General features: G+C 49.2%; 1 protein-coding gene and 1 long non-coding RNA gene across 2 annotated transcripts in view; one reads left to right on the plus strand and one right to left on the minus strand.

The window, feature by feature from the left end:
- The window catches only part of ADRA1A (adrenoceptor alpha 1A), a 179,428-nt gene extending 178,519 nt beyond the window's left edge, over positions 1-909 (plus strand). Inside the window, exon 3 of the mRNA XM_063925468.1 lies at positions 80-909. Within this exon, the coding sequence (XP_063781538.1) occupies positions 80-594 (515 nt within the window). The 3' untranslated portion in view covers positions 595-909. The remainder of the gene's footprint in view (positions 1-79) is intronic.
- Positions 1-14,710, minus strand: part of LOC134931782 (uncharacterized) — a 48,368-nt gene that overhangs the window by 3,142 nt on the left and 30,516 nt on the right. The window lies entirely within an intron of this gene.

Here is a 14,710-nt window from a genome sequence, read left to right on the forward strand (position 1 = left end):
CGGAGTTTTGGCTCCTGTTATGTATCTGTTGTATTTATATAGCCCTAAAGATGCTGACTTGATTTTATTTATTTTGCAGGCTCCCTCTACCCTCCAGCCAAACCTTCAGTTACTATTTTCAAAATCACATTCTGGCTGGGATATTTTAACAGCTGCATCAACCCAGTTATCTACCCGTGTTCCAGCCGTGAGTTCAGGAAGGCCTTCCAGAACATTCTGCACGCTCGCTGCTCACATCGGAGGCAGGCCTCAAGCAAGTACTTATCTGGCTATATCCTGAGCAGCCCAGTGCACCGTAGTCCAGAGGAAAACAGAGATGTTGTAAGAATCCCAGTGGGATCTGGGGAGACTTTCTACAAGATCACAAAGTCCGATGGAGTGTGTGAATGGAAATATTTTTCTCCAGTACCTAGTCCATCCTCGCCTTACGGGCCACCAAAGGACTTTTCAAACTGTTCTACTGCCAGGGTGAGCAGCAAGTCGATTTTGCGGACCTGCTGTTGCATCGGCGCAGAGCCAACACGCACGTGCCATAATGTTCCCACAATTAAAATACATACTATCTCCGTCAGTGAAAACGGGGAGCCCGTCTGATTATGGGAGGACAGGATTCTCAGACACGTGGTGCATGAGGAAGAGAAGTGACTGTACATTTTTGTTAGTCCTGAATGTGCAAGTTCACAGTTTCAATTCCAGTCAGCACCATTTACATTCCACTGCGATTTGAGCCTCATTTTTACCCTTGTTGCCGCAAATTATCAGTTGTGAACTGATACATTTTTTTCTCACCAACATTTTGAACCTCATGACTATGCTGCTATAATTGCACCTCATATGTGGATGCATAGATTAAAAAACATCCATGGGTGCTATGTAAATGCAAAATAAAGTGATCAGGAAGTATTGTAATGCAGTTCTATTTATGTCCTATACTCATACGTACTAGATTCATGCAGTTTCCATGTGCAGTGTGCAGTGGCGTAACTTCATCCCAGTTGCCCGGAGGCAAGATACATTTTGTGCCCCCCCCCCTCCCATCCCTTAAAAAAATGATTAGTATTTCTCTTACGTCCTAGAGGATGCTGGGGACTCCGTAAGGACCATGGGGTATAGACGGGCTCCGCAGGAGATAGGGCACCTAAAAAAAACTTTGACTATGGGTGTGCACTGGCTCCTCCCTCTATGCCCCTCCTCCAGACCTCAGTTAGATCTTGTGCTCAGAGGAGAAAGGGTACAATGCAGAGAGCTCTCCAGAGTTTTCTGTTTTAAAGAATTTTGTTAGGTTTTTTATTTTCAGGGAGTCCTGTTGGCAACAGGCTCCCTGCATCGTGGGACTGAGGAGAGAGAAGCAGAGCTGTCTTGTCAAATTGGGCACTGTTTCTAAGGCTACTGGACACCATTAGCTCCAGAGGGAGTCGGAACACAGGTCTCACCTGGGGTTCGTCCCGGAGCCGTCCTCCTCACAGATGCCGAAGATATAAGCCAGGTGAGTATGAGAAGGCAAGAAGACATCAGGCGGCAGAAGACATCAGATCTTCATGAGGTAAGCGCGCAGCGGTAAGCTGCGCGCCATTGCTCCCCGTACACACACACAAGCAGGCACTGAAGGGTGCAGGGCGCAGGGGGGGGGCGCCCTGGGCAGCAATATTCCTCATTTTGTGGCAATATAAGCAGGATTAGGCTGTGGCACAGTAAATCCACAAATCCCCCGCCATTTTTTATATAAGTTTACAGGGACCAAAGCCCGCCGTCGGGTGGGCGGGGCTTGATCCTCAGCACTAACCAGCGCCATTTTCTCCACAGACTAACTGCATGAGGAAAAAATGGCTCCCTGATCTCTCCCCTGCTGAACCTTCACAGGCTGGAAAAAAGAGGAGGGGGGCACTTTGGAAACTCAGTGAGTGGGAATTAAGGCTATATATAAAAAAGCGCTATCTGGTATATATATTCCAGTGTTTTTAAGCACTGGTGTGTGCTGGCATACTCTCTCTCTGTCTCTTCTAAGGGCCTGGTTTGGGTTTTGTCCCCTTATAGGTTAATCCCTGTGTGTGTGGGGTGTCGGTCACTCGGTACGTGTGTGTCGACATGTCTGAGGCGGAAGGCTTCTCCAAGGAGGCGGTGGAGCAAATGAGTGGTGTGTCACCGTCGGTTGTGCCGACTCCGGATTGGATGGACATGTGGCATATGTTGAATGCAAGTGTGGCATCTTTACATAAAAGGCTTGATAAGGCTGAATTAGGGGGGACATCAGGGGGTCAATCCTCGGATTGGACCGACTCACAGGGCCCGTCGGGGTCTCAAAAGCGTCCCTTAACACAAGACACTACTACCGACACGGATTCTGACTCCAGTGTTGACTACGACGAAGTAAAATTGCACCCGAGGGTGAATAAAACCATTCAGTGTATGATTGTGGCAATAAGGGATGTGTTACATATTGAGGATGAACCCTTGGTCCCCGACACAAGGGTACACATGTTTAAGGAAAAGAAACAGATTATTAATTTTCCCACATCTCATGAATTAAATGATTTCTTTGGAAAAGCTTGGGAGACTCCGGAAAAGAGACCGCAGATCCCCAAAAGAATTTATATGGCATACCCCTTCCCTAAGCAGGACAGGGAGATTTGGGAATCATCCCCCACTGTGGACAAGGCCCTGGCGCGCTTGTCCAAGAAAGTGGCGCTACCGTCTCCTGACACAGCGGCCCTTAAGGACCCTGCAGATCGCAGGCAAGAAACTACCTTAAAGTGTATTTATTCTCATACGGGGGCTGTGCTAAGACCGACAATTGTGTCGGCATGGGTGTGTAGCGCAATTGCAGCTTGGACAGATGAGCTGACAGATCAATTTGATAATATGGATAAGGATACTATATTCTTAACTCTAGCCCATATTAAAGACGCAGTCTTATTTATGAGGGATGCTCAAAGGGACATTGGATTGCTAGCTTCTAGGGCCAATGCCATGTCTATCTCAGCGTGAAGATCCTTATGGACTCGCCAATGGACGGGTGATGCGGATTCCAAAAAACATATGGAAGTACTACCCTATAAGGGTGATGTATTGTTTGGGGATGGGCTGACGGACCTGGTTTCCACAGCTACAGCAGGTAAATAAAAAAATTTACCATATATTCCCCAACAGCAAAAGAAAGTAACACCCTATCAGATGCAGTCCTTTCGGTCGCACAAGTCCAAAAGAGGTCGGGGATCCTCTTTACTCGCCAGAGGTAAGGGCAGAGGCAAGAGAGCACCTGCTTCGGCAGGTGCCCAGGAACAAAAGTCCTCCCCGGCTGCTCCAAAACCCACAGCATGGCGCTGGGGCTCCCCTGAGGGAGTCCGCACCGGTGGGGGCACGTCTTCGACTTTTCAGTCAGGCCTGGGTCAGTTCGGACCTGAATCCCTGAGTGTTGGAAATAGTTTCCCAGGGTTACGAATTGGAATTCGAGGAGGTGCCCCCGCGCCGATTTTTCAAATCGGCCCTACCAGCTTCCACATCGGAAAGGGATGTAGTGTTAGCTGCAATTCAAACGCTGTATATACAGCAAGTGATAATCAAGGTTCCCCTGCACCAGCAGGGAAGAGGTTACTACTCAACCCTATTTGTGGTCCCGAAACCGGACGGTTCGGTCAGACCTATTTTGAATCTGAAATCCCTAAACCTGTACATAAAAAGATTCAAATTCAAAATGGAATCTCTCAGAGCGATAATAGCCAACATGGAGGAGGGGGAGTTTATGGTGTCTCTGGACATAAAGGATGCGTACCTTCATGTCCCCATATATGCCCCCCATCAGGAATACCTGAGATTCGCTGTACAGGATTGTCATTACCAATTTCAGACGTTGCTGTTTGGACTCTCCACGGCCCCGAGGATTTTCACCAAGATAATGGCGGAAATGATGGTGATCCTGCGCAAGCATGGAGTCACAATTATCCCATACTTGGACGATCTCCTGATAAAAGCGAGATCAAGGGAGAAATTGCTGAGCAGTGTGGCGCTCTCTCTGAGAGTGCTCCAGCAACACGGTTGGATTCTAAATCTACCGAAGTCACAGTGGTTTCCGACAACTCGACTACCGTTCCTAGGTATGATACTGGAAACGGAACAAATGAAGGTCTTCCTCCCAATAGAGAAAGCCCAAGACATCCAGTACATGGTCAGAGACCTGCTAAAACCGAAAAGGGTGTCAGTTCACCAATGCACTCGAGTTCTGGGGAAAATGGTGGCGGCCTACGAGGCCATTCCCTTCGGAAGGTTCCATGCAAGGACTTTTCAATGGGTCCTTCTGGACAAGTGGTCCGGGTCCCATCTGCACTTACATCGGAAAATAACTCTGTCCCCAGGGACCAGAGTGTCCCTCCTGTGGTTGTTGCAAAGTGCTCACCTCCTGGAGGGTCGCAGGTTCGGAATTCAGGATTGGATCCTGGTTACCACGGACGCGAGCCTCCGAGGATGGGGAGCGGTCACACAGAAAAAAAATAAAAATAAATACATTTTTCAGGGTCTTTGGTCAGACCAGGAGTCCTGTCTACACATCAATGTGTTGGAACTCAGGGCCATTTACAACGGCCTTCGACAAGCGGAGAGTTTTCTTCGAAACCTACCGGTTCTGATTCAATCAGACAATGTCACAGCAGTGGCTCATGTGAGCCGCCAAGGCGGGACAAGAAGCAGAGTCGCGATGGTGGAAGCCACCAGGATCCTTTGCTGGGCGGAAAATCATGTAAGCGCTCTGTCGGCTGTCTTCATTCCGGGAGTGGACAACTTGGAAGCAGCCTTCCTCAGCAGACACGATCTCCATCCAGGAGAGTGGGGACTTCATCAAGAAGTCTTTGCAGACGTAACACGTCTTTGGGGAACTCCTCAAATAGACATAATGGCATCATGCCTCAACAAAAAACTTTGGAGGTATTGCGCCAGGTCTCCGGACCCTCAGGCAGTAGCAGTAGACGCTCTGGTAACACCGTGGGTGTTCAAATCGGTCTACGTGTTTCCTCCTCTTCCTCTCATCACAAAAGTGTTGAGGATCATAAGACGAAGAAGAGTACAGACGATACTCGTTGTCCCAGACTGGCCTCGAAGGGCCTGGTACTAGGATCTACAAGAGATGCTCACAGGAGATCCCTGGCCTTTTCCTCTGAGGGAAGACCTGTTACAACAGGGGCCCTGTGTATTTCAAGACTTACCGTGGTTACGTTTGACGGCATGGCGGTTGAACGCAGAATCCTAGCGAAAAAGGGGATTTCGGAAGAGGTCATCCCTACTTTAATAAAGGCTAGGAAGGAGGTGACGGTAAAACATTATCACCGTATCTGGCGAAAGTATGTGTCTTGGTGTGAGACCAAGAATGCACCTACGGAAGATTTTCATCTGGGTCGTCTTCTCCACTTCCTACAGACAGGAGTGGATATGGGCCTGAAATTAGGCTCTGTTAAGGTACAGAATTCGTCCCTCTCGATTTTCTTTCAGAAGGAATTGGCTTCTCTTCCAGAATTCCAGACGTTTATAAAAGGAGTGCTGCACATCCAGCCCCCTTTTGTGCCTCCAGTGGCACCATGGGACCTGAACGTGGTGTTGAAGTTCCTGAAATCACACTGGTTTGAACCGCTTAACAAGGTTGAGTTGAAATTTCTTACCTGGAAGGTGGTCATGTTGTTGGCCTTAGCATCAGCAAGGCGAGTGTCAGAATTGGCGGCTTTGTCACACAAGAGCCCCTACTTGATTTTTCATGTGGATCGAGCTGAATTGAGGACACGTCCGCAATTTTTGCCTAAAGTGGTTTCTTTGTTCCATATGAATCAACCTATTGTGGTGCCTGTGACTACAAGTGACCTGGAGGATTCCAGATCCCTGGACGTAGTCAGGGCCTTAAAAATTTATGTAGCCAGGACGGCTAGAATTAGGAAAACAGAGGCTCTGTTTGTCCTGTATGCGGCCAATAAGATTGGAGCTCCTGCTTCGAAGCAGACTATTGCTCGCTGGATCTGTAATACGATTCAGCAGGCTCACTCTACGAATGGCCGGTACCAAATTCGGTTAAGGCCCATTCCACTAGGAAGGTGGGCTCGTCTTGGGCGGCTGCCCGAGCCGTCTCGGCATTACAGCTTTGCCGAGCGGCGACTTGGTCAGGGTCAAACACTTTTGCTAAATTCTACAAGTTTGATACCCTGGCTGATGAGGACCTATCGTTTGCTCAGTCTGTGCTGCAGAGTCATACGCACTATCCCGCCCGATTGGATGCTTTGGTATAAACCCCATGGTCCTTACGGAGTCCCCAGCATCCTCTAGGACGTATGAGAAAATAAGATTTTAAACCTACCGGTAAATCTATTTCTCCTAGTCCGTAGAGGATGCTGGGCGCCCGTCCCAGTGCGGAAGCTCTGCAAGACTTGTATATAGTTGTTGCTTACATAAGGGTTATGTTACAGTTGACATCGGTCTTGGTCCGTTACTGTCGTTTGTTCATACTGTTAACTGGTTATGTATGTTCCAGGTTACATGGTATGATTGGTGTGGGCCGGTATGAATCTTGCCCTTGGATTGCTAAATCCTGCCTTGTATTGTCCATCTCCTCTGGGCACAGTTCTCTAACTGAGGTCTGGAGGAGGGGCATAGAGGGAGGAGCCAGTGCACACCCATAGTCAAAGTTCTTTTTAGGTGCCCTATCTCCTGCGGAGCCCGTCTATACCCCATGGTCCTTACGGAGTCCCCAGCATCCTCTACGGACTAGGAGAAATAGATTTACCGGTAGGTTTAAAATCTTATTTTTAACTGACTCCTTAATACTACATCACTGACCCCTCTATACCATACACTAAACTACTGACCCATTTATACCCTACACTACACTACAGACCCCTCTATACCCTACACTGCATTACTGACCACATTGTAGGTAAAAGCACACACACACTGGCACAGATAGGAAAAACACACACACACACACATTGGCACAGATAGAAAAAACTACATACACATTGTCACGGATAGAAAAATAATAAAGCACAAAGACTGCCACAGGAACATAATAGAGCATACTGGCCCTCATTCCGAGTTGATCGCTCGCTACGGATTTTTGCAGCGCAGCGATTATATCAGAACGGGGCTAATTTGCGCATGCGTAGGCACCACAATGTGCACACGCGCCGTACGGGTACAATGAACATCGTGGTTTAGCACAGGTTCTAGTGACGCTTTCAGTCGCACTGGCGAACGCAAGGAGATTGACAGGAAGTGTGAGTTTCTGGGTGGTAACTGACCGTTTTCTGGGAGTGTTTGGAAAAACGCAGGCGTGGCCGGGTCATTACCATGTCCCTCGTCGCAGCAATCATCGCACAGGATAAGTAACTACAGGGCTGGTCTAGATCTGCACAAAATGTGTTTGCAGGCGCTCTGCTGCACAGGCGTTCGCATTCCTGCTATGCTAAAATACACTCCCCCGTGGGCGGCGACTATGCGTTTGCACGGCTGCTAAAAACTGCTAGCGAGTGATCAACTCGGAATGAGGGCCATTGGCCGCCACAGAAAAATAATACAGCACATAGGCCACCACAATGAAAATAATAAAAACCATTGGCTTCACGTAAAAAATAACCAACATATTGGCGCTGATAGGGAAAAAAAACACATCAGCACCGAAAAATCAAAACTTACAATCTTTAATGAGTATCTAAGCCTCAGACTGTTGCGCCATCTACGTGGCTGTTTGGCCTTCGCCTCACCATTCACTGATAGCTGCCCTCACCTGTAATACAGTGAGCCAGTGGACAGATAGTGAGGGCAGGTGCCGTTTCTTCACTGCAGGATCAGACAGGGCAGGGAGCGCCTGTGGCCGTGATGTAATGCCGGTGCCACGCTCCCGCCTACCAGCAGCCCTGGCATAGTTAGACTCGGGGAAGCGGTGATAAGGCGGATCATAGGATCAAGGCCGGATCTAGACTTTGCAGAGCTCAGGGCGAAAGTTTCCTTTGCGGCCCAATCCACCCCCCACACAAATATTTAGTATCCCCCAAACGTATGACAGAGAAACCACAGCAGATATCTCAGATACCTACAGTGATTCCTCTATTTGCTTCGGCAGCTGCAACCCTCATATTATAGGTTTCTATGGGGGATGTGATGCTGCCATATTTACCAACTTCCGGAATGTGATGCATTCCGGAGACTGGCGCCCCGGAGCTGAAGATGGCAGTAGCCCTCTGTAGCCTCTGGGTTACACCGCTGATTTAGCTGGCGGAGGGGTCCCCTGGGACCCTCCCTGGCAATGGCAGCAGCAATATGTGGTCAGTGGAGCCACGCATGCGCAGTAGCCCTGGCAGCGTTCAGAGTCAAATGCAAATACAGACTCCTTTGGGTGACAGTTATTACATGCCACCGGTAAAGGCGCATCCTGCCATAACATTGCACCCCAAGCACACTGTGAATGTGATTTTAAATAAGTGCCTCCCTAATACAAACACACATGATGCAACGCACCACAGATGTCACATACAAATACAAACTAACCATGTTGCCTGCTAATTATTTTCTGTTGATTTTAATTGATACCCATTTCTTTGTGATTTTCTAACTGACCAAAGGATCAAAGAGGTTTATTAATTTTAAAACACACTACACACATGATCTATATAGATTAATGAAACTCACAAAAAAATTGTTGCCATAGAAACACAAAGAGCCGAGGGGTAAAAAGCAATACCCTCTTGCATCATTTTTATTACCCAAACATTAAAGTTAAACTTAAACATGATTTACTGTCACAGTCACTGTCAGACAGTCTGACTGTACTCACAATCACAGCAGAGACTTCAGTCAGTTCTCCAGTCCTCACTGTCCCCAGGGCAGAGCTCAGAGGCTTCAGGTGTATCACCTGCCCCGCCGAACGCCAAGATGCACTGCCTGCTGCTGCGGGTGCCGGGGTCAGGGACTGTCAGACAGTGCCGTCTGCCTAGGGTCTGGGTCAGTGGCTCAGACAGGTAGACCGCAGGCTGCTATGTTTGAGGCCAGCCGGCGGGGCAGGCGCGTGTAGTACCACGCACACCCCGCCTAACACTGAAATGCGCTGCCTCTGCTCACCTCTCTCCCGCCGGGCCGCAGCTGATCACAGATGCCATGGGAAAGTGTGAGGAAACACCAGCAGTCCTGCCACTTTGCAGTTTGTAATGTTAGCGGGCAGCAAGATCGGGCGGCCGCTGGCATCAGCAGAGTGACTGTCCTGCTTGCCCCTCCCCCCTTGCACAGTGTGCGGCGGCCAGTACTTATAGCGCTGGAGCCGCTGCTCTTTAAACTAGCTGTGCACACATCTGACTGAGTCGGGATACAATGAAGGAGCCATGTGCCCCCTTCAGGGCTGGAGCCCGGCGGCAACCGACTCCGTTGCCTCCGGGAGTTCCGCCCCTGGCAGTGTGGACAGATGGAGAATGCTTCAACACTAGTGTTACATGGTTAGGTTTTCCATCTGCATTTGTTTGATTACAGTACTTTGGGGTCGGGATGTACTAAAGGAGAAAGGGGTAAAAACACTATTTTGGGGAGTATTTTTATCGTATTTTCAAATCTACTCACCCCTGGCCACCCGCAACACATGCAGCTGTCCTTCCGGCTGCAGGGAGGAGGAGGAGAAGCACCAGGACTCCTGCAGATGTCACCTCCCGGTGCAAGGAGGGTCAGCTCTTATCGCATTGCGATACTAATCGTACATATGCATACCTCCCAACTGTCCCGATTTTCGTGGGACAGTCCCGATGTCCCACCCGGCAGGCCGCAATGTCCCGCGGTGGGGGCAGGGGGGGGGGGTTAGTTGGGAGGCTCCTGTAACTGCTTAGCAGAGCAGCAGAGAATAGACAGTGTGCGCATGCACTCAGCGTCTATTCAGTTGACCATGGGGACTGGTAGCATCCCAGCAGTTCTCAGAGCGCTGAGTGTGCCCCCTCGCTGACTACAACGGGGGTATAGCTAGCGATCGCGGCACTGCCACGAAGTCATGCCCCCTTTTCCATAGGCCACGCCCATTTTACGCACACGCAGAAGTCCCTATCCGTGTGTTTAAAATGTTGGGAGGTATGCATGTGCGATTAGTGTCAATGTGATATTTGGCGGTATGTTACCGCCTTCTTAGTACATCCTGGTCAGGTAGCCACGCACAATACTGACACTGGTCTGCTAAGTGAAAAATGTGTCCCTTTGCACAATAATTCAGTGGGAGAAGTACAGTATACAGGAACAAAAATCAGGACTAAAGTCTTAATTATTAAGGTGGTTACACAGGGAGAGATCCGTGCTTAAATTCTAAGCAATCTGACTGCTTAGAACTTAATCTCTCTGTGTGTATGCCCCACAGCGATAGCCATGTGCGGCCCTGCGCGTCGCTATCGCCGGTGCTAGATTGGCCTGCATGCAGGCACAAACAAGCACATCGCTAATTTCACTGCTGGGTGAAATGAGCGCCCCATCCCCCGTCCTTCCCCCTCGCTCAGCACACATCGCGAAGAGATGTGTGCTGAGCGGGTGTGGTATGTTAGATAGAATAGATTTAGGTCGACAGTGTCTAGGTCGACCACTATTGGTCGACAGTAAGTAGGTCGACATGGTTTCTAGGTCGACTGGGACTGTAGGTCGACATGAGTTTTTTAAAAAAATTGGTGTTTCTTTGTAGAATGACGGGGAACCCCAATTAGTGCACCGTATACCCTCGCATGGCTCGCATCGCTCGCCATGCTTCGGGCAGGTTACCGTTCCCAGTTGTAGTCCACGTGGAATATAAAGTATGAAAAAGTCGACCTAGAGACCAGATCCCGTGCTGAGCAGTCTATGCTAGATCGCTCAGCACACATCTCCCCCGTGTGTATGGCCCTGTAGGATAGTAGACAGCCCCCTCACATCAGGATGGGATCCGGTCTCTAAGTCGACAGTAACTAGGTCGACAATGTCTAGGTCGACCACTATTGGTCAACAGTAACTAGGTCGACAGGGTGTCGAGGTCGACAGGGTCTTTAGGTCGACATGTTCTAGGTCGACAGGTCAAAAGGTCAACATGAGTTTTTCACATTTTTGTTCTTATTTTGAACCTTTTCATACTTAACGATCCACATGGACTACGATTGGAACGGTAATCTGTGCCGAGCGAAGCGGCAGCAGAGCGAAGGCACCATGCCCGAAGCATGGCGAGCCATGCGAGGGGACGCGGTGCACTAATTGGGGTTCCCGGTCACTCTACGAAGAAAACGACACCAAAATAACATCAAAAACTCATGTCGACCTTTTGACCTGTCGACCTAGAACATGTCGACCTAGACACCCTGTCGACCTAGTTACTGTCGACCAATAGTGGTCGACCTAGACATTGTCAACCTAGTTACTGTCGACCTTCAATACCACACCCCATCAGGATTGTCCTACCTAATTCAGATTTCTGAAATGCAATGTTCTTAGGATGAGCAGCATTCTTATCCTATCAGGTGCAACTGTAATATTCAGGTGGCTTCCTTGAATTTGAATATCAATGTGTTCTCTGTGGTAAATTATATAGATAGATGATACAGCATTAGGTGTGGTTCTGGTCAGAGGCGTCGGAATGGAAGGGGCAGCTCGCTCCCCCCCAAACATGAAAGAGGCGCCAGCCAACCGGTCCCGCGATTGCCCACCGCCGCTACACCCAGTATCGGCCTTGTACATACACGAGTCACAGTACGCGGCCGAGGGCGCTCCAGCCATGTACCGTGATTCACTGACTTCACGGTCAGTGACAGTCAGTGGGAGTGGTGCTGCTGCTGCGGACGCGCCTGTGCTCCCCCTCCCCTCCTGTGCTGGGCTGCATCGATCATGCATATGTAATGAGTGGCGGAACGTCATGACGTTGCGCCGCTCATTACACATGCGCAAACTGCTGGGGACGGACATCGCAGCGGGACTTGAGAACTTGCTTGAAAATGCGGGGGCCGCCCGCTCCTGCATGCCCGCCCGCTAGGCATCTTGTGGGGGTATGTACTGTATATCTTACACTGGGAGCATACAGTATCTAACACTGTGGGGGCATATGCATATATCTGGCACTGGGAGGCATATGTGTATCTAGCACTGTGGGGGCATATGCACATCTGGCATGAGGGGCATATACACATCTGGCACTGGGGGGCATATGCACATCTGTCACTGAGGGGCATATGCCTATCTGGCACTGGGGGACATATGCCTATCTGGCACTGGGGGGCATATGTGTATCTAGCACTGTGGGGGCATATGCACATCTGGCACTGAGGGGCATATGCGTATCTGGCACTGGGAGCATATGCGTATCTGGCACTGTGGGCATATGTGTATTTGACACTGGGGCATATATGTATCTGGCACTGTGAGGGCATATGCATATTTGGCACTGTGGGGGCATGTGTGTATCTGGCACTGTGGGGGCATGTGTGTATCTGGCACTGTGGGGGCATATGTGTATCTGGCACTGTGGGGCATATGTGTATCTGGCACTGTGTGGGCATATGTGTATCTGGCACTGTGTGGGCATATGTGTATCTGGCACTGTGTGGGCATATGTGTATTTGACACTGGGGCATATATGTATCTGGCACTGTGGGGGCATATGTATATCTGGCACTGCGGGGGCATATGCGGATCTGGCACTGTGGGGGCATATGCATATTTGGCACTGTGGGGGCATATGTGTATCTGGCACTGTGGGGGCATATGTGTATCTGGCACTGTGGGGGCATATGTGTATCTGGCACTGTGGGGCATATGTGTATCTGGCACTGTGTGGGCATATGTGTATCTGGCACTGTGGGCATATGTGTATTTGACACTGGGGCATATATGTATCTGGCACTGCGGGGGCATATGCGGATCTGGCACTGTGGGGGCATATGCTTATTTGGCACTGTAGGGGCATATGTGTATCTGGCACTGTGGGCGCATATGTGTATCTGGCACTGTGGGGGCATATGTGTGTCTGGCACTGTGGGGGCATATGCGTATTTGGCACTGTGGGGGCATATGTGTATCTGGCACTGCGGGGCATATGTTTATCTGGCACTGTGTGGGCATGTGTATTTGACACTGGGGCATATATGTATCTGGCACTGTGGGGGCATATGCATATTTGGCACTGTGGGGGCATATGTGTATCTGACACTGTGGGGCATATGTGTATCAGGAACAATGGGGACATATGTGTATCTGGCACTGCAGATTGGGGTAAAATTGTCTGACCATGCCCCTTTCTTGTGAGACCACACCCCTTTGTGTGGCGTGCGCGCTGCTCCTTTAAGAAGTTTATCCCATAAAAAGGCGGCGAAAATGTTATTTGTTTACTAAAAAAAATTGCCTCTGGCCGGCCCTGGCTACACGCTGTGTAAAGTAATAGCAGCGGTGTTTGATGCACCGCTGCTAATACAGCGCGAGCAGCGCTGAAGCTGCCTGCCACGTGTTCTCCGACCCTCACCTCGTTTCCGCCAGTGTCTGAGCTCTGCGACGAGGTGACAATGGAGGTAAGCAGCTGCATAGTTGCTTCCTTTTAAGATACACCAACAATGTTGCATCAATAATACAGATCAATAGGGACAAACTGATTCAGGCATAAACAGATATAATGCAGTAATTATATACGTTTCTGTCATAGGCTTTTTCCTTTGCATGGAATTCCAACTTTAGGTGCTTTTCATGCAGATCCCTTTTTTCCTTGCGATGTCACTCATAGTCATATCTCATGCAATACGTTTTTTAATTTAGACGATCAAACAGACAGAAATTCCATACGTCATATAAAAAAATGACACATAAAAAACAGTGTAAAAATTCATCGCGCAGGTGAGGTCCCAGTATTGGACCAAGAGGGGGTAATTACCAGAAGATTTGAGAACTGAACCAGTCCTCAAACAGATGTAAAACAATGACTCCAGATGGCCTCCCGTGTAAGCTATGTTATGGATTTCGATACAGAGCCTCTCTGGATCCAAACGTGGTAACCTACTGTGCACCGCCAACACGTTTCAAGCCTTCCTAGGCCATTTTCAAGACCATTTGCCCCCCCTTTTTACCTGCGCGATGTGTGCTCTGTGATTATATGGTCTAGAGGACCTTTTTTTATAGAATTTTTACACTGTTTTTTACGTGTCATTTTTTTATGTGACGTATAGAAGTTCTGTTTGTTTGATTGTCTAAAATAAAAAACGTATTGCATGAGATCTAGTCTTGTTTTTTTATATGATGACTATGAGTGACATCGCAAGGGAAAAAGGGATCTGCATGAGAAGCACCTAAAGTTGGAATTCCATGCAAAGGAAAAAGCCTATGACAGAAACGTATATAACTACTGCATTATGGGGGTCATTCCGAGTTGATCGCTAGCTGCCGTTGTTCGCAGCGCAGCGATCAGGCTAAAAATCTGCACTTCTGAGCATGCGTATGCGGCTCAATGCACTCGCGTGACGTACTTTCACAAAAGCTGATGCAGTTTCACACAAGGTCTAGCGACGCTTTTCAATTGCACTGCTGGACGCAGACTGATTGACAGGAAGTGGGTGTTTCTGGGAGGTAACTGACCATTTTCGGGGACTGTGTGTAAAAACGCAGGCGTGCCAGATACAAAGGCAGTCGTGCCTGGGGAAACGCAGGCGTGACTGGCCGAACGCAGGGCGTGTTCGTGACGTCAAAACAGGAACTAAATAGTCTGCAGTGATCGCAAGCTAGGAGTAAGTCT

Source organism: Pseudophryne corroboree, chromosome 6 (assembly GCF_028390025.1).
Source record: "Pseudophryne corroboree isolate aPseCor3 chromosome 6, aPseCor3.hap2, whole genome shotgun sequence".
Taxonomy (NCBI): domain Eukaryota; kingdom Metazoa; phylum Chordata; class Amphibia; order Anura; family Myobatrachidae; genus Pseudophryne; species Pseudophryne corroboree.